Source organism: Prinia subflava, chromosome 13 (assembly GCF_021018805.1).
Source record: "Prinia subflava isolate CZ2003 ecotype Zambia chromosome 13, Cam_Psub_1.2, whole genome shotgun sequence".
Taxonomy (NCBI): domain Eukaryota; kingdom Metazoa; phylum Chordata; class Aves; order Passeriformes; family Cisticolidae; genus Prinia; species Prinia subflava.
In genome coordinates this window covers 17,045,565-17,061,643 of record NC_086259.1, presented here as the reverse complement: position 1 = coordinate 17,061,643, position 16,079 = coordinate 17,045,565, and the positions used below count along the sequence as shown (strand labels likewise).

The 16,079-nt window shown below is 44.5% G+C and overlaps 1 protein-coding gene across 1 annotated transcript; it reads right to left on the bottom strand.

Moving 5' to 3' along the window:
* Window positions 1-1,575: 1,575 nt before the first annotated feature.
* On the bottom strand, window positions 1,576-14,228 carry HSD17B2 (hydroxysteroid 17-beta dehydrogenase 2). Its single transcript, XM_063410648.1, has 5 exons — window positions 13,940-14,228; window positions 8,763-8,975; window positions 7,738-7,923; window positions 5,005-5,142; window positions 1,576-3,621 (listed from the first exon to the last, which is right to left on the bottom strand). The coding sequence occupies exons 1-5, from the start codon at window positions 14,202-14,204 to the stop codon at window positions 3,263-3,265; spliced, it is 1,161 nt and encodes a 386-aa protein (XP_063266718.1). The 5' UTR covers window positions 14,205-14,228; the 3' UTR covers window positions 1,576-3,262.
* Window positions 14,229-16,079: the final 1,851 nt, after the last annotated feature.

Below are 16,079 nucleotides of genomic sequence, written 5' to 3'. Positions count from 1 at the left end.
CAGAGCTTGTCATCAGGGGCCCCATAAAGAGGGGAAATGGAGCCAGAGTAAAAAAAGTTGTAAAAACAAATTGCTTTGTAACTCACCTTCTGCCTCCCCAAAGCTGCATATCTTCAAATCAGGTCCTCACAAGAAGGAAGAGGGAGTGGCAGGAATGCAGAGCAGGAGAGGGACCCCCAGGACACCAACCAGGGAATTCCTTTGTGAAAAGCATCCAACACCATTTACTTCTTGGTCACAAACTTCATCCCAGAGGCTGGATCAGAGGGATGTCTACAAAACCTGTTCTTTAATCATGATTTCCACAGTTTATAACCCCTTTTTACGCTGTACACATATAAGTGTTTGTCATATATACACACTTGATTACTGTGGGCATTAAGTGATCTTTTAGACTATTATTCACCATCCTTTTTTAGGGCCACAGCCAATTCCTTCAGTTTCTCAGATGCTTTTTTTCAAACCAGGTGTATTTTTAAAAAATCTTACCTTTGAAAATAGGCCCAAATCACGACGATTGGTTTGGGGTTTTTAATACAACAGTTTCCACTGCTAGAACTCAACATCCTCTCTTCCCACACCCCAAATATTTTTGTATCAGATCAGCCTTTATGCCTAGCAAAGGACCCTAACACCCAGACATTTGTCCTGGAGAGCTTGAGTCAGTGTCAGCACCAACATCCACGTGGGCTTCTTGGCCACAAACACCTTTAATTTATCCTGCAGTTCTGCCACTCTGGGATTATTTGCAATGAAAACTATTAGCAAAATAAATTTACTTCTAATACTACAGCCCATTAAGGGACACATAATTCAATAATGTGTTACAACAGAATTCTCTTTAAAACACAAAGCAAGATCCCTGTAGGAACAAAACAATAAAAATCTTTGATATCACAATTATTAGAGACCTGCTGAAGTATCTTTGTAGTTAGGTGAAGAAACATAAAATGACTATTTAGAACAGAAATTTCCTGGGAAATAAATGTTAAAATAAAATGAAGTCAAAACTTCCAAGTAAATGCCTAATTTAGTATGTCTGCAATGTGCAAGATAATATACCTATTAGGAAAGTCAAGGGGAGAAAAAAAAAATACATTTTATAACCACAGCCAAATAACAAAGCAACAATTAAAGATCGTTATGGAGATTGCTAGGCAAAGCAGCTGACTGACTGCAGAGACAAATTTCGGTTGTACAGCTGCCTAAGGGCAAAATTCCAGCCCACAGCATTTACACCCAAATTGGGCGTGAAGGGAAAAACAGGCACCTCCATTCACGATGGAGAGGGAGGCTCCCTGGAGGCAGCCAAAACTCCCAGGCTGCCACCAGCACAGCCCCAGCTCCACTCACCTTTCCCTCCAGCTCCCCAGGAGCTGCCTTTGAGCCCCTGCGATCACACCCTGCCCAAAACAGGGCATCCCTCTGCCCTGGAAAAGCTCCCAGCCCCTTCCCCTCAGTGCTCTCCTGCTGTGGGAGCAAGGGAGGGGATGCAGCTCTGATCCCCAAAAAGCACAAAAGGCTGAGACGAGACAAAAAGTCACAACCATCTGGTTATTAAACATTATTGGGTTTTATTACACATTTTTGCTGACACATTAAAAAATTGGGGAAATAGATCAAGGAAGAAACTGGAAAAGAGAGAGAGAGAGAGAAATAGTCTCAGATTTCCTGAGTTCAAAACATTGAGTACACTTTCTCCAAGGAAAGCAAAATTCTGCAACCAGGCTGCTGATACAAACCCACCAGGTGACCTCAGAAGAAAAAGCAGCTATTGTGACAAAGTGTACAGGACAGGAGGGTTCTCCCAGCTGCAGCACAGATTCAAAAGGTGGCCTGAGCATCCTCTGTGCATTTACAGGAGTCTTGCACTGAGGTAACAGACACAGGACAGTGATGGAATAAATTCTATAGCTGCAAATTAAATTGTGATTTTGTCCAGTTGGGTGCAAGAGCACATCACACAAGTAGGATTAGGACAGAAGAGTTAGAAATTGCTCAGAAAGGAAAGGAAAAATTTGTGAATGTGCCTGCACTTAAAGCTCACAATGTGATCACTTTTAGTTTTTCATCACTGGAAAAGAAATGCATCTTGTCAAAGACAGGACACATGGCCAAACCATGGGAGTTGGAAGGATGAGGATTTCCTTCAAAATATCACAGCCTTTCAAGGATGTGACAGAAAATGTAAAAAGGGAATAGGATAGGGAAAATACAGATGAGTCCCCAAACACTTGCCACTGCTGAGGGGTTTATGGTATGGGGCATCAGGGAGGGCACCTAGTGCTCCTGGAGTGAAATTAGGGAAGGGGAGCAACCCAAATCCATCAGAAATTGGACACTGGACTCCAGCAAAGCCACATGAAGAGTGGCTGATCTCAGACAAGTGAGCACAAGCTCCCCCCAAAAGCACAGGGAGACATAAGAAGGTATGAGGAAAAGTGGGCAAAAACATGAATTCTTTGTAAACCCAAACATAAGCAAGAAATTGTACAAAAAGCAGAAGTGACATCAGAGTTTACTAACAATTAGATAAGCACAGGGATATACAGGCAGTGTACAGAATGACCCTGACAGATCAAATTAGCAGCTGATACACCCACTTTGACTATTTTTATTACTGTAGGAAGGAAATGGTTTCTCTCTTCATAAAGATCTTGATCTGTTTGCATTCATCCCCCCCACCAACTAATGCATATTGCTTATTCTAGCAAAGAGAACACATTACAAACTTTAAAACTATACATTACAAAACTTGGGGGAAAAGGACAATAATTTCTCAGGTTCAACAGCAACAGAATGAAAACACCAGACCCCAAACATATTAGGCTGAAGCTGTAGAGAAAAAGACTTGGATTACACAGTTCTAAGTCTCTTTAACAACAGGAATATATTTAACTTCTTATAAGATTTAAGGTTGGTAACTCTCTAGGGGTTTTTGTTTTGCTTTAACAAAACATGTTCTGCATCTCTGTGTGCTGGTGATGCCTTTAGAAGCAGACAGGAATTATATAATTTCATGAGGTACCTTACACAGAAAGCAGGATACGAAGACAACAGGAAAACACTGAAACCCCTCAAAAAATGCCCCATCTGGGAACAGCTTTCTATTTATGTTTATCCACTGCTTTTCCCAAACATTACTCTCAACACAAAGATTTGCAACATGGTGTCAATGCAACTTAAAGCACAATAAGCAGCAGAGTCTGTACAGAGTTCTTCCCAGCTACCCCACCCGGTGAGAGAAACACCAGGGGACACCTCAGAGATTCTTGCCTTCATCTCCTGAAGTCCTCAGCTGCCTTGGAACAGAGCCAGCACTCAGCATCTTGCTGATGAAGAAGTCGTAGAACCAGAGGGGGAAGCAGCAGAAGATGCAGAGGGGGACGTAGGCCCCCCTGCCAGGGGTGTAAAGGCCCTGGGGGCTCCTGGCCAGCAGAGCGTGCAGGACAGCAGCCAGCACAGGGGACAGGTCAGGGGCACAATGGGAGGGCAGGTGCAGCAGGTAATTCCTCAGCCCCAGGAGATATTCCTCCCCATAGGCCTGCCTGGTGTCTGCAGGGAGGTTCTCCATCAGCTCCTTCTCGTGCTGGTCCCACTGCTCAGCCGTGCCCTCGATACCTGCAGTGGCAACAACACAGGGGGTTTAGGGCTGGATTTAAAGATAATTAATCTGTGATTAATAGTCAGAGGTGATCTAAGCTGGGTCAGGGACGAGCAAACACCACAGCTGGTCAGCAGCCAGTGCTTTTAGCTGGAAGAGGAGGAAAAGCACGAGTACTTTGTGCTGCACAAAAAGCACAATGTTCATGCCCCATTTGGCTCCCTGCTCTACCCAAAAATGCTCTCTTTCAGCCAAACCAGCATTTTTTCTTTCTTCCTCCTCCCCACTTTGCCATTCTGTCCCGATTCATTTTGTGGATGTTTCCAATCAGTATTTATTACAAACAACTGAGCACAGCCAGGCAAACTAGGATGAACAGGATTCACTTGGGTTGGCCAAGTGCTAAGCTGCCCTTTCTCAAGAGACATTAGTATTTCAATAACTAGTTTCCTGAAGGATTAGCCTTTTATTAGGACAGATTTAAGACTGTAATTTCATCTATTTGTCCACCCCATCTGCATAATGTAGGAATGAAAGCAGGGGCTTCTCCGATGGAATTATTGCCTAACTACCAAAAATTAAGCATTGCAAATAAAGAAAAAACTTTAAATAAATATTTAAATCTCAAATCTCAGGAATCAGTTTTACCCATAAACCTGAGAACAGCTAAGAAGGGCCCTGAAGGTGAAGCCTCAGGCAGGTTCCACTGACCATGCAAAGCTCTCAGAGCCCAGTGCATCACAGGGCCCCTTCCCAGGAGGGGAAGCATTCAGGGAAGTAGCATTTTATGAAAAAGGCCAATTTGATTTACATTGACATAAAAAAATGCTCTGGGCAGGCATGGGGTGCAGTGAGGGCATGTGCAGCAGCAGATGAGTCTGGAACCTGGACAGGCTCTGCAAAAAGTGCTCAGATGAAGGAGGAGGAGAATTTGGAACAGAAAGTAGCAGGAGCACACAGGGAAGGAGAGAAGAGGAAAGATCAGAGGATATTGACAGCAGGCAAGCAGGATGACAGGCATTGCTGCAGACACTGCCATGCAAGACAGAGCAGCTCAACAAAGAGAGCTCTGGTTTTGAGGGAGGAGTGATGGGGAACATGAAGCTCCCAGGCAGGACAAGTGAGCCACAACACTCAAACTGGCCAGGCCGTGCTGTTCTGTTTGTCAGCAAAGCTGCACAAAGGGAAGCACAAACTGCAGAGACAGCCCTGCCCAGGGGAGAGGAGGCAGAGCTGGAGGGAACATCTCTCACAAAACACACTGAACTCCATTTCCATAACCCACAAAGAATGGAGGAAAAGTCTGACCCCAGAGAATCACTCAGGGCTCTGTTTGAGAGTGCTGAACCGCAGGGAAAGAGGAGAGGCAGAAGGAACAACCCGAAATGTCAAACACCAACCTGTTCTGAAGCCTGATGGATGGATTGCCATGACTTTAATGCCCCATTTGGAAAGCTCTTGCCTCATTACTCCAGAAAACATGGACAGAGCAGCTTTGGATGCCCCGTAAGCAGCATACCTCGGTAGTGGAATGCCTCCTGCAGGAGCAATAGAAACCTGAGAAACCTCGACAGTGCCTCGTCCCAGCCTTTATTTTCATGATTTAGAAGGGAGATTATAGCACAACCAGAATTATGCCTCTCTCACTGAGGTTCAAAACGAGTCAGTGAGGGAATCATTTCTTGCTAGAGGTTAAAGAAGAGTGAAGGTTGTGAATTAGCAGTTGCTTACAGCAGTTATGCTCAGTAACACCTGGTAAGACACCTTGCAGGGCAGAAAAAATAAACTGGACTGCATTTTAAGGGTAAAAACTGCTGAAAGTTATGAGTGTTGATTTGAGAAACACAGAATGTTTTAGTACATATCAATAGTGAAGCAGTAGTTTTATACTCCTGTTTTTGTCACTGTAGCACAAAGTTCAAGCCCCTACAATAAACCACAGTTAGAACAGAGTAAGTAATCTCAATTCTAGCTTTATAAAGCCAACTTTCTTTCCTGTTATTTCTAGAAAGGCCAGAGAAAATAATACAAGAGTGGGGAGAACCAAAGCTGGAATCACACCCCCTGAGACTCTGCACAGAAGCAGTCATCCCATCTTTTTCAATCCCAGAAACTTTGTTCAGATGGGAAAGCTAAGACAACACCCTGTACGTTTACAAAAACAAGCTTCCAGAAACCAGTATCTTCCAAATGCAGAGATTTCCTCTGTCCCAAAACCTGGCAGACTGTCACTTCTTCAGAGCTAGAAAAATACAAACATGCTTTGATTTGAGCATCTTCTTCTTCAGCCCTCCCACTCCCTCCACAAGGTTGGGGTTATCACACAGGCTTAAAATCATTAAGATCATATTAAACACAGGTTTAAGATCATCACAGCTGCCACAGGCAGTGCTGGGAGCAGGGAACAGAATGGACAATCCTTTCCTTCAGGCACATCTCTCCTTCTCCTGCCTGCAGAGGCAGCTGGGCACGCCCTGCCTCTGTTCCACATGCTACACGTTCATCTCGATGTGCTTGGGTATTTTAAAGGAAAATACCTCAGGTACAGGGGAATTTTCAGGTGAGCCTCTGGTGCTGTTGGGTATTGTACTGCGATGACCAAGGTGTCACAGGAGCTGTTTACACAGAGCTATTCCCTTGAAGAAGTCAGGCCAATTACATATTAATTATTCCTCTGTATGCATCTGAATAAGCTGGGCTGGTTTGAGCCAATTGAATCACATACTTCTCCCTCTGAGGTCAGGCTAACCTGAGCCCAGTTAAATGAGCCCTACACAGACAGGAATAGATTCAGCACAAGGAGACCTCACTAACTTCTCCGCTAATGTTTTACCAAAGGACCCCCAGACCTTGCACTAAGAGGAAACTCTTCACCCAAACCAGCCTGTGGGGAACATCTCTGCAGACAGCTGCAGTTTAAGCAGGGTCATTATCAGCTCCTGTAGGGCAAACTACTCAGCACAGGGAGAAATGCATTTATCCCTTCAGGACAGTTCAGGGATTCTCACCAGGAATTAAAACATCTGCCCCAAAACAGCCGCAGTGAGAGCTTCACTTGGGTGCACAGGGAAAAAGGAGTCTGGCCTCAGGGCAGCAGCAGAAAGGTTCTGAAAATTCAGTCCTGATTTCTCAGAGTGTCAGCAATAAACCATGAACACAGACATGCAAATACAGAGCATATCTGGGATTATAAATAAATAAATATATTTATACATATATTAAAAATATATTTTTATAAAGAGTATATAAAACATGCCAGAGCCAGACTGCAGCCACATCCTCAGCATGAGGAAACACCTTCACAAGTCACCCAGCAATGCAGCAGGATTCAGGGGGACTCCAGCTGTGCAGAAGGGCACAGAAAAATGTGGGGAGCACAAGACCCAGCAAATCCCTATGAGATCTCACTCCAAAATACTTTCCAGCAGCATGACCTCCTGCTTCTACCAGGTCTCATTTTCAAAGGAGCATTCTTGCTCCTCAGCTGCTGGCTACCAGATACTGCATTACTGTATTACATTAGTTCCTACAGCTCAGCACCTCAGCTGTGCTCCTAGAATAGAAGGTCATTGTATAAAGACATGCATATATATGTCTATTAAGCAAAAATTTTGGGGAAAGAAATGGAAAGTATATGTTAATTTTTAAAAAGGTTCTGGATTTTTTTTTTTTTTTTTTTTTTTTTTTTTTTTTTTTTTTTTTTTGTGGAAAAATACCACTTTGCTAATAAGTTAGGCTTAAGTATTTCTAAGATATCCAAACTATTTTAAAAGAAATCCAGACACACAGCTCTCAAGTTATCAGCAGATGTAAAAAACTGAGGTGGTCACAGGCTTCTGCCTGGACATGTTATAGAAATACCTGTGATGTACCACCCATCTTTATGGAAGCTCACAAGGTTATCACTGATGGCATCTGGACCACCAGATCTGAATTTGACTGGTTTTTTTCTCTCAGCATATTTTTAGCCACATTAAACTCTTCTTTAAAAGCTGTTTTCTGTCCCAAACTAAAGAAAAACCTGGATTTATTACCTTAACATTTATTCCCTGGGTGTACTGACAACCCAGACTAACTGGCACCCTCCTAGGCATTTGCTCCAAGGTTTTACCTGGTGCTTTATCCCAGCTCACCTGCCATGCTGGACATGTTCACCAGCCTCCCCTGCGACCTCCGCAGCAAGGGCAGGAAGGTCTTGGACACCTCCACGGCCCCGAAGAAATTCACCTCCATGCAGTGCCTGTAGGTGCTCATGGGGAGCAGCTCCCCATCAGCAGGGAAGCCCAGGATGCCTGCGTTGTTCACGACACCCCAGAGCCCTGGGAAGAGGAGAAAGCACAAGGCTGCAGCACACCAGGAGAACAGCTCCTGAAGGATTACACCAGTGAGGCGGGTGGTGACTCCAGACCAAACCAGAGATGATCTGCAGCTGCAGCTGCACATTCCCCACCCCTCAACCAGCCACTGCCATCTTCCCATACCCCAGAAAACAGCACATGGATGGAGATACCCTGACTGCCCAAGACTTGACCCTGTCCTACACACCCAAGCCGTGGTGCAGCCAACAGCGAGGAGATGTTTTGTTTTTCTCCCGGTAGCTTCAGTCTGTGTCTCGGCTGCCTTGGTTGTTCCTGGCTAGGGGTGCACCTACGTACCCCCCTGCCCAAGCAACTCCAGCAAAGCTCCCAGGCACAGGCAACACTTGGCAAGCTTAGTTATAGTGATATTCAGCTCTTAGCAGTGATCAGCTCTTTTGCAGTGATTCTCAGCTCATAAGCTTGCTAAGGTGCCTTGGCAGACACAGGGAGAGAGAGGAGAAGCGCCGTATGGAGTTCCACAGATGAATCTTTATTAGCATCCTCCGTGAAGGGTTCCAGGGACAGCTCTTCTACTGAGCTGGGCAAAAGTGGGGTTTTATAGGGTACCGAGGTTTTGAGAAGGGGTCCAATGGTGTGAGTCAGGGTAGAAAGTGACCTATTGTCTTACAGGGAGATAACAGAGGGTCCAAGCGTGGGAGAAGGGTTATTTTGGCCTGGTCACCATGACCAGGCATTTCTGCCCTTAGGCGACCGACCGCCAGAGAGGCCTACAGAGATGCACCAGCTGAGCTGCTACATCAGGACTTCCATTGTAAAGGGGGGAGAAAAAAAAGCTGTACCTGCATTTTGCACCTTCTCTGAGACTGTCAGATAGGCCTCCTTGACCTGAGTAGTACTGGTGACATCCAGCTGCAGAACAGAGAGTCTCTGCGAACAGGAGCGCCGCAGCTCCTCAGCTCCAGGGCCATCCTTGTTCAGAACCCCAGCAAACACCACAAAACCCAGGCTGTCCAGGTATTTAGCCAGTGCATGTCCAATCCCAGTGTCAGTCCCTGAAAGCATCAAAAAAAACCATGGAAAGTAGGTCTGTCTTACACCACCATTTAAAAAAATAATAAAATACACACATTGGAAAGCCACGCAAATATAAACAAAAATACGATGAGAAAGTACCTGAAATACATATGTCAGTAGAAAGAAAGGTTCAGGTCTGAAGTTTGAGGAGCTGGACCTTTAAATGCTCCTCAAAGATTGACAGGCCATGACTCAGAGCTCACCCTCTGCTACTGAGGGATGCTCTGACTTTATACATAGAGAAGAAATAAAGCCCTACTTTGGTTTTGTACAAATATTCAGACCAGAACCTGATAACAAAAGTATCTAAGAGAAAAAAAAAAAAAAGGGCAAAAAAACCTCACACTACTGTTTTAATTTGCAATCTCCAAAGGGCAAAGCAATTATAGGGATTTCAAATTCAAATTCTTGGATTCTGTTTCTTCATTCCAAGAAGTAGTATTTCATTCACACATCTACCACACAGATCCCTCAGATAAGCACTCTTTATTACAGACTGTAACCAAGCCAAAACTAAGCAACTGTTGCTTTACCTGCGAAGCATTCCAATGCTTTCAGAACCTGAGAAAGCTTCCAAATGACATTTTTGTGCTAAGTCAGCTACTGAATTCCTGCAAATTTGCATCAGAATTTCTCTTATCCTCTTGATCCTCCTCCAAACTTATTCCCAAACTTTGTCTATATAAAGCAATGAGCTAGCAGCTGCAGAAAGCACTGTTGGAGCAAACAGTGGTCTTTGGGATCTCAGCTGTGTAGTCCTTCCCATCAGGCACCAATGAAGGATATTTAACAAATAATTTGATTCCTGAGTCTGTCCCTGTGACAGAGTGTTTTGCTGCTGCTACAGAATAAAAGACAGAATGGTTTGGGTTGGAAAGGACCTGGAAGATCACCCCATTCCAAGTCCCTGCCATGGGCAGGGACATCTTTCACTGTCCCAGGCTGCTCCAAGCCCTGTCCAGCCTGGCCTTGGACACTGCCAGGGATCCAGGGGCAGCCACAGCTGCTCTGGGTACCTGTGCCAGGGTCTGCCCACCCTCACAGGGGAGAATTTCTTCCTAATATCTGATCCAAACCTGCTGTCTTTCAGTCTGAAGCCATTCCCCCCTGTCCTGTCACTACATGCCCATGTCAAAAGTCCTTCTCCAGCTCTCTTGGACCCTCTTTAGGCACTGGAAGGGGCTCTAAGGCCCCTCCCCAGGGCCATCCCAGCTCTCTACAGCTGTATTCACAGGAGGGGTGTTCCAAGTCCTCTGATCATTTTTGTAGCCTTCTCTGGACTCACTTCAGCAGGTCCATGTCAGAATTCCCCCCTCCCCTGCTGCCCACACAGTTTGGGAAGGAGGCCAGGACACACCTGGATGTCTGGTCACATCTAGCTTGCCATCAACCGACATTCCCAAGTATTTTAAGTTGATTTTAAGTGTTTTCGCTCCATTTTTAAAATTCTGGTTTCTTTTCTTCCCACCTACAGTGAAACTTGCTCCATATGGAAAGGAACACGTCACCCATGTCCCCACCAAGCCTCCCAGGGAAGTGGCAGGTAAGGAGTTTATAAGGGCTGTGCATCAGGAGCTTTGCAGAGGACTGGATTAGAATGAAAACTAGGAGTTTAATAAATTAATACAGTTTTTACACTGTAATCAGCCTGTTCCACAATACTGCACCAGATCCTCCACTGTAATAACAGCAGAGGAAGGCCCTGGGTGCTGCTGTGCACTGGGATCCAGGATCTCCTGCAGTAACAATTCCCTGAATCAATGCTCACTTTCCAAACTCTGGAAATCTGAATGTGAGACAAAGGACTGGAGCTCCTGCCAAATATTTTACTATTTTCTTGTTTGTGAAAGAGCTGCAATACTCCCTGCTTAACCCTACAATAAACTTCTGAGGCTTAGTCTGTGACTTTGGCACACCAAGAAAGATATCAGAGTTATTCTCAGGTCTGCTCCTACATTTAAATTATGTAGTCAATAGAATTTGACTGCCAAAGAGACTCATCATAATTGTGTAAGATCCTCTTTTGTGGATTCTGTCTTTTAACTGGGTTCTTAGTCTTGAAAGGTGAAAAATATTAATTCCAGGTGGCTTGAAGAAAAAACACTTACTAAATGTCTGAAACAATCAGTGCATCTTGAAAAAGTAGAAAAGAATTACTCATGCTCTATTTAATTCCTAGGAAGATAAAAATCAGCTTTTTGGCATTTTTGAAGTCTGCAATTTGCTGAAGATGCATCAGAGCACTACAGATATCACATTAAGCTTCTCCAGTCCTGACCTGACAGAACAAACCTGCATTCTTTGAATTCCCTACAGAGACATGAAGAAGCCTGCAAAGATCCCAGACACGAGAGATTTCTAAGTTTGGGGGTGGGCTCACTTTTCCTTCTTTTTCTTTTAGTGAAAAACCCTAATTTTAGATCAAATCCTTCCTCTTTCATCATTCCCAGCAAGTACAGAGCCACAGCTACATACTACACCTGTAAGTTTTATGATGCAGCTTTAATTTGAAAACAGGCAGAATGCAAAGCAATTTGAATTTGGGATGGGCATAGCAATTCCAAGAAAGCAATAAAAGTTGTTTTTATCATTGCCTGATGCTGGGTTTGTCCCTGGCTGTTTTATTCCAAAACAAATATGAATTGAGTTTCAGACCTGTTATTGAAGTCCAGAGAAGTTTTACTCTTCCAGCTCCTAGAATTCAAAGAGTCTCCATGGGGAAAAAAAATAAAAATAATTCCCTCCCAACCACACTCTTGCTTCTATGCCAAAAATAATTTGTGGGTTATGAGAAGACTTAAAGAAAGCAGTCACTACTGACTGTGACTGACCCATTATTGAGAATTTACAGTTAACTCATGCTGAACATGCACCAAATCACTCCCCCAAGAATGGAAAGAGCAAATTAACTGGAAAAATTCATCCCACTGCACACAAAACACCCAGGGACAGAGTTTTACAACTCCTGTTCCTTTGGATCTTGGTAGTAATTTAATTTAATTTTCAGGGAAGGTGGCTATTGCATTTAGCACAAGTGTTTGCAAGCCAGGAGCTTCTGTTTAAGGATGTTGGAGCTCTTGATCCCAGCAAGAGGATCCACAGCAGAGTTTCAGCAATGGCTTTGAGCCTGCTCACAGTTATCCATGTGAAAAAGCATTTTGACCACTGGGCACAGTTTTTCCCTTATCCTGGTACTCCAGTGAACTGCTGGCTTAAATAAATAATGCAGAGCAGCACTGGTAGAAGGGACATCCAAAGAGGACCAGAACAACGTGTGACAGAATCCAGGGACAGCAGCAGAGCTTGCTCCAGCCTCTGGCTCATGAGGAATACCTGCTCAGGACACAGCCACATTCCTGAGCCCTGAAGGGGCTGAAAGGCAGAGGGAAAAAGAAAATATCATTAAAATCACCACTTTCCATGAAGTGCCTGCCTGAGATATTGTATAAACTGGAGAAAATTACACCAAAATCTACTCAGAGGCACCTTTCACCTGCAGATGCACAGGGACACACATCCTGGAGCTGGTATGGGGAAGAATACCACAAACGGATCAATTTAACCAAAATACATCTGGAGTAAAACTTCTGTTTGAGTTGATGGAGGCTTTGATGGATTGCATAGGATTCCCATAAAGACCAAGAAGAGCCTTCTCATATTAATCAGCTGTCAGAGATGTGCAAATTTGCATTTCTTCAGGACAGATGAAAGCACACAAGTCCCTTACTGGACTTGTTCCTAACTCCCTTATATAGTTCTAATTCAGACCCCAGAGCAGATAAGCTCCCAGAGATGTTTTTCCCTGAAGATTTGCAGTCTTACAAAGAGCAAGGAGATGCCCAAGTGCAAGCACATCCCCTGGGTGTGCAGGGGTGGGGAAGGATGGCTCCCTGTTCCCCACACCAATGCCCATCCTCATCTGACACACCTACAGGTAAAACCCAGCTGGCAGATAAACTGCAAGGAGAGAACTTGCTGCTATTCTTTTCCCCTCTAAATTTTATACTTAATCCCTGTATTAAAGCTAGCTAGGCAAATCTAAATTATTTCCAGGTGTCCCTATAAAACAAAAAGAAATTCTGCTAGAAATTGCTATATAAACCAAAGGAACTTAATTCAGCATTCCAGCAGGGGAATAACCACAGACAATAAAACAAAACCCAGCAAATTAAGAGTGCAAGAAGCAGTAGGCAGGCACTCCAGTTTAAAGATGTGATTAACACAAATAAGCAACAGATAAATAAACAACACCTAAAGTTTTAGAGGAAACAGGAGAAAAGCCATAAAACTACAAAAATGCCGTCCCTGCAAAAGAAAAGTGGGTTTTGAGTAGATCAGAGTGGTAATAGAGACTGAATTAATTAGCTCTGAACTTTCCCTGCCAGTGAAGGGAATTACTCCCTCCTAAATGATTTCACAGAGGGTTTCAAGGAGATGGCACCAAACCAGTGTCTTGAAATATGTTCACGACAGACACAGCGTGCACTGTGTACACACACACACCCAAAGACAGCTGTACACCCATAACCTGCACAATTAACTCGAGTAAACAGAAGTAACGCATTAATTTAGTGTTCTGAGGGCTCACGGGAATTATCCTCTCTCCAGAAAAAAATTAGCCCATCATAAGTATTCTTCTGCTTCTTGCACCAGTTAATTTCACAAGTACGTCTAAAAAGCCACTTGCAAAGATTAAATGAGACACTAAAAAAAAAAAAAAAATAATAGCATCTATTAAGATGCTTTTCTATTTAATTTCAGAGCACTTATTTACCTGGTTGGGGGGGGAGGAAAAATATATCCCTGCCGAAGCGAATAAGAAGAAAGGATAAAAGGAACTCTCACAAGCGTGTCAAGAAGTTTTCCAGCCCGCTTGTGAGAAGGGGCAGGCTCTTTTCATTAATTCAGAAATTCATTTGCCGGCGGCTCTGGCAGCCCTTACCTGTGATGAGCACGGCTCTGTCCCGCACGGGCAGCAGGTCGCTGTCCCCGCACAGGGCGCGGAGCAGGCACACGGCCGCCAACAGCGCCAGCGCCCCGGCGGCGCCCAGCGCTCCCGCACACAGCCCCGCGGGCAGCAGGCTCCACAGCAGCGCCCTGGCCCTGCCCCGCCGGCTGCTGCGGGCCCTGCACAGCGCCTGCAGCCCCAAAAATGTGGAGACCCCCGCGCAGAGCCAGCCCAGGGCGCTGCCCGCCGCTGCATCCATCGGCGGCGGAGCAGCCGCGCTCCAGCCCGGGCGCGGGCAGGTAGCGCCAAAGGCACCGTGGTTATATAGGAGCAGGGGGTGGGGCAGAGAAAGGGGACTCTGCTGGAGGGTTTGACATAATCGCACTCACCCTTGGCATCAGCAAGGAGCAGAGTCCTCCTTTCCTTACCTTTCACTCCTTCTGCCTGACAGCTCCACCTTCTGAACAATGTGCTGGCTGGATGGTGATTGACAGTGCTGGGAATGGACATGATGCAGCAAGCACTGGCTCCAGGAAAAGATTAACTACTGTTTTATTTTTTTTAAAAATATCCTTAAAGTACACTTTCCTAGACAGTGAGAAATGGAACAGTTTCTTTCATGAGAAACAGTTGGGCTTTCCTGCTTAAAAAATTTCGGGTGTAGTTTCAGTGGAACTGGTTTTTGATGGGCAGTGACAAAAATGAGTCAGGCCAGGGTAATTTAATCTCTGGAGCACAAATTGTCTTGGGCTTTATCACATATGGATAACCCTCCTCTTTCAGCAGAAAGCCCCAAATTACCTTCTCTGCTTTAGTGCCCACCTTTGCCTATTTACCTACTCCACATTCAGCAAATTGACATTCAGGGGGTGCTGGGGGCAGCTGATTGCTGGTTTGCCATGAGGGGCACTTTGTCAGGTGAACACAGGTAGCACACCTGAGATCCGGTCTTCAGCTCACCTCCAGTGATGACATTCACCTTGGTTTTGAATCACTGGCTTGATAGCCACAGCAAGTTGGAGGGGAAGTAATCAATGTAATATATTAAAGATATTTCATACCTACTGTGCTGTGTTCTGAAAGTTGTTTTGGCAATTAAAACAAAAATTTAAAGCCAGCCAGCTAAAGGGATTGGGATACAAATTAGCCATGCATATTTAACCCTGTTTAAAAATCCCTGGTGACTGATTTGAGAGACAAGCCTACATTACCACAGACCCAGCTAACGTGATGTAGCTGGTTTTCCAAGACAACGTGGTGCTGATCTGACTTTAGACATGAAAAACTGAAGCACTTGGTGCAAACCAGACACGAAACAGAGCACATTCCCATTCCATTATGCCTTTGGGGTTTTAAGGGATTACAGATCTGTTGAATATACACTTTTCCAGCCAGTGAAAATGTTTACATACCTCTGCAGGTAGTTTATACCAAAGATGAAGTCACTTTCTTAAAGGAACATCACCCTCAAGGTCTGCTCATCATTCACTACTCTTGTGAACACTCACCCACCCATCCTCCCACCAGTGCACAAAAGGAAAAATATTTGCATTTCTCTTTGCCATGTGCTGCTTCTGCCTTTATTAGCACGCTACCCTTGAGGTCAGCTATACCTTGCTGTCCCTTAAGGCATCTTCTTAACTATTTCCCTGGGGAATTTTGCTCTCCCATCACTGGTCTTTGTCAATGCTCACTTTATCATTTTAATATCAAGTACAGCCACTGAAGGCTTCTTTTAATGAGAGGTTCACCATGTGTTCGCCCTGGTGGGTGAAAAACAATTCCATGTAAATGCATAGATCATACACAGCAGAAAGGAGGTTGTGATCTAAAACTGGCTGAAAAATGCTAGCATGGAGCACCCACTCCACAAAGCCTCTGCACTTTCTGTGACACCAGCAATGACAGATTGCTGCTTGAGGATTTTCAGCACAATTTTGCCACAAGATAAGTTTTATCATCCTGTGCCAGCTACTCATCTTGAAAAAACATCCACTTTTCTCTTTACTCTTTTGAGATGTCTCCAGCTCTAAACAGCTTATAGAGGATTTTTTACAGGATTGCAATTGAGTTTGCATTATTTCCTATTTCTCTATGCCATGCTTACTCCTGCTATGAATACTCACACCCTTAT

Excerpts from the sequence above, each read along its gene's own strand:
- HSD17B2 (XM_063410648.1), bottom strand. The coding sequence starts at position 14,204 with ATGGATGCAGCGGCGGGCAGCGCCCTGGGCTGGCTCTGCGCGGGGGTC. Across the intron at positions 8,976-13,939 it reads CAGAGCCGTGCTCATCACAG|GGACTGACACTGGGATTGGA; the intron begins GTAAGGGCTGCC and ends TGATGCTTTCAG. Across the intron at positions 3,622-5,004 it reads TCCATCAGGCTTCAGAACAG|GTATCGAGGGCACGGCTGAG; the intron begins GTTGGTGTTTGA and ends TTGCCACTGCAG.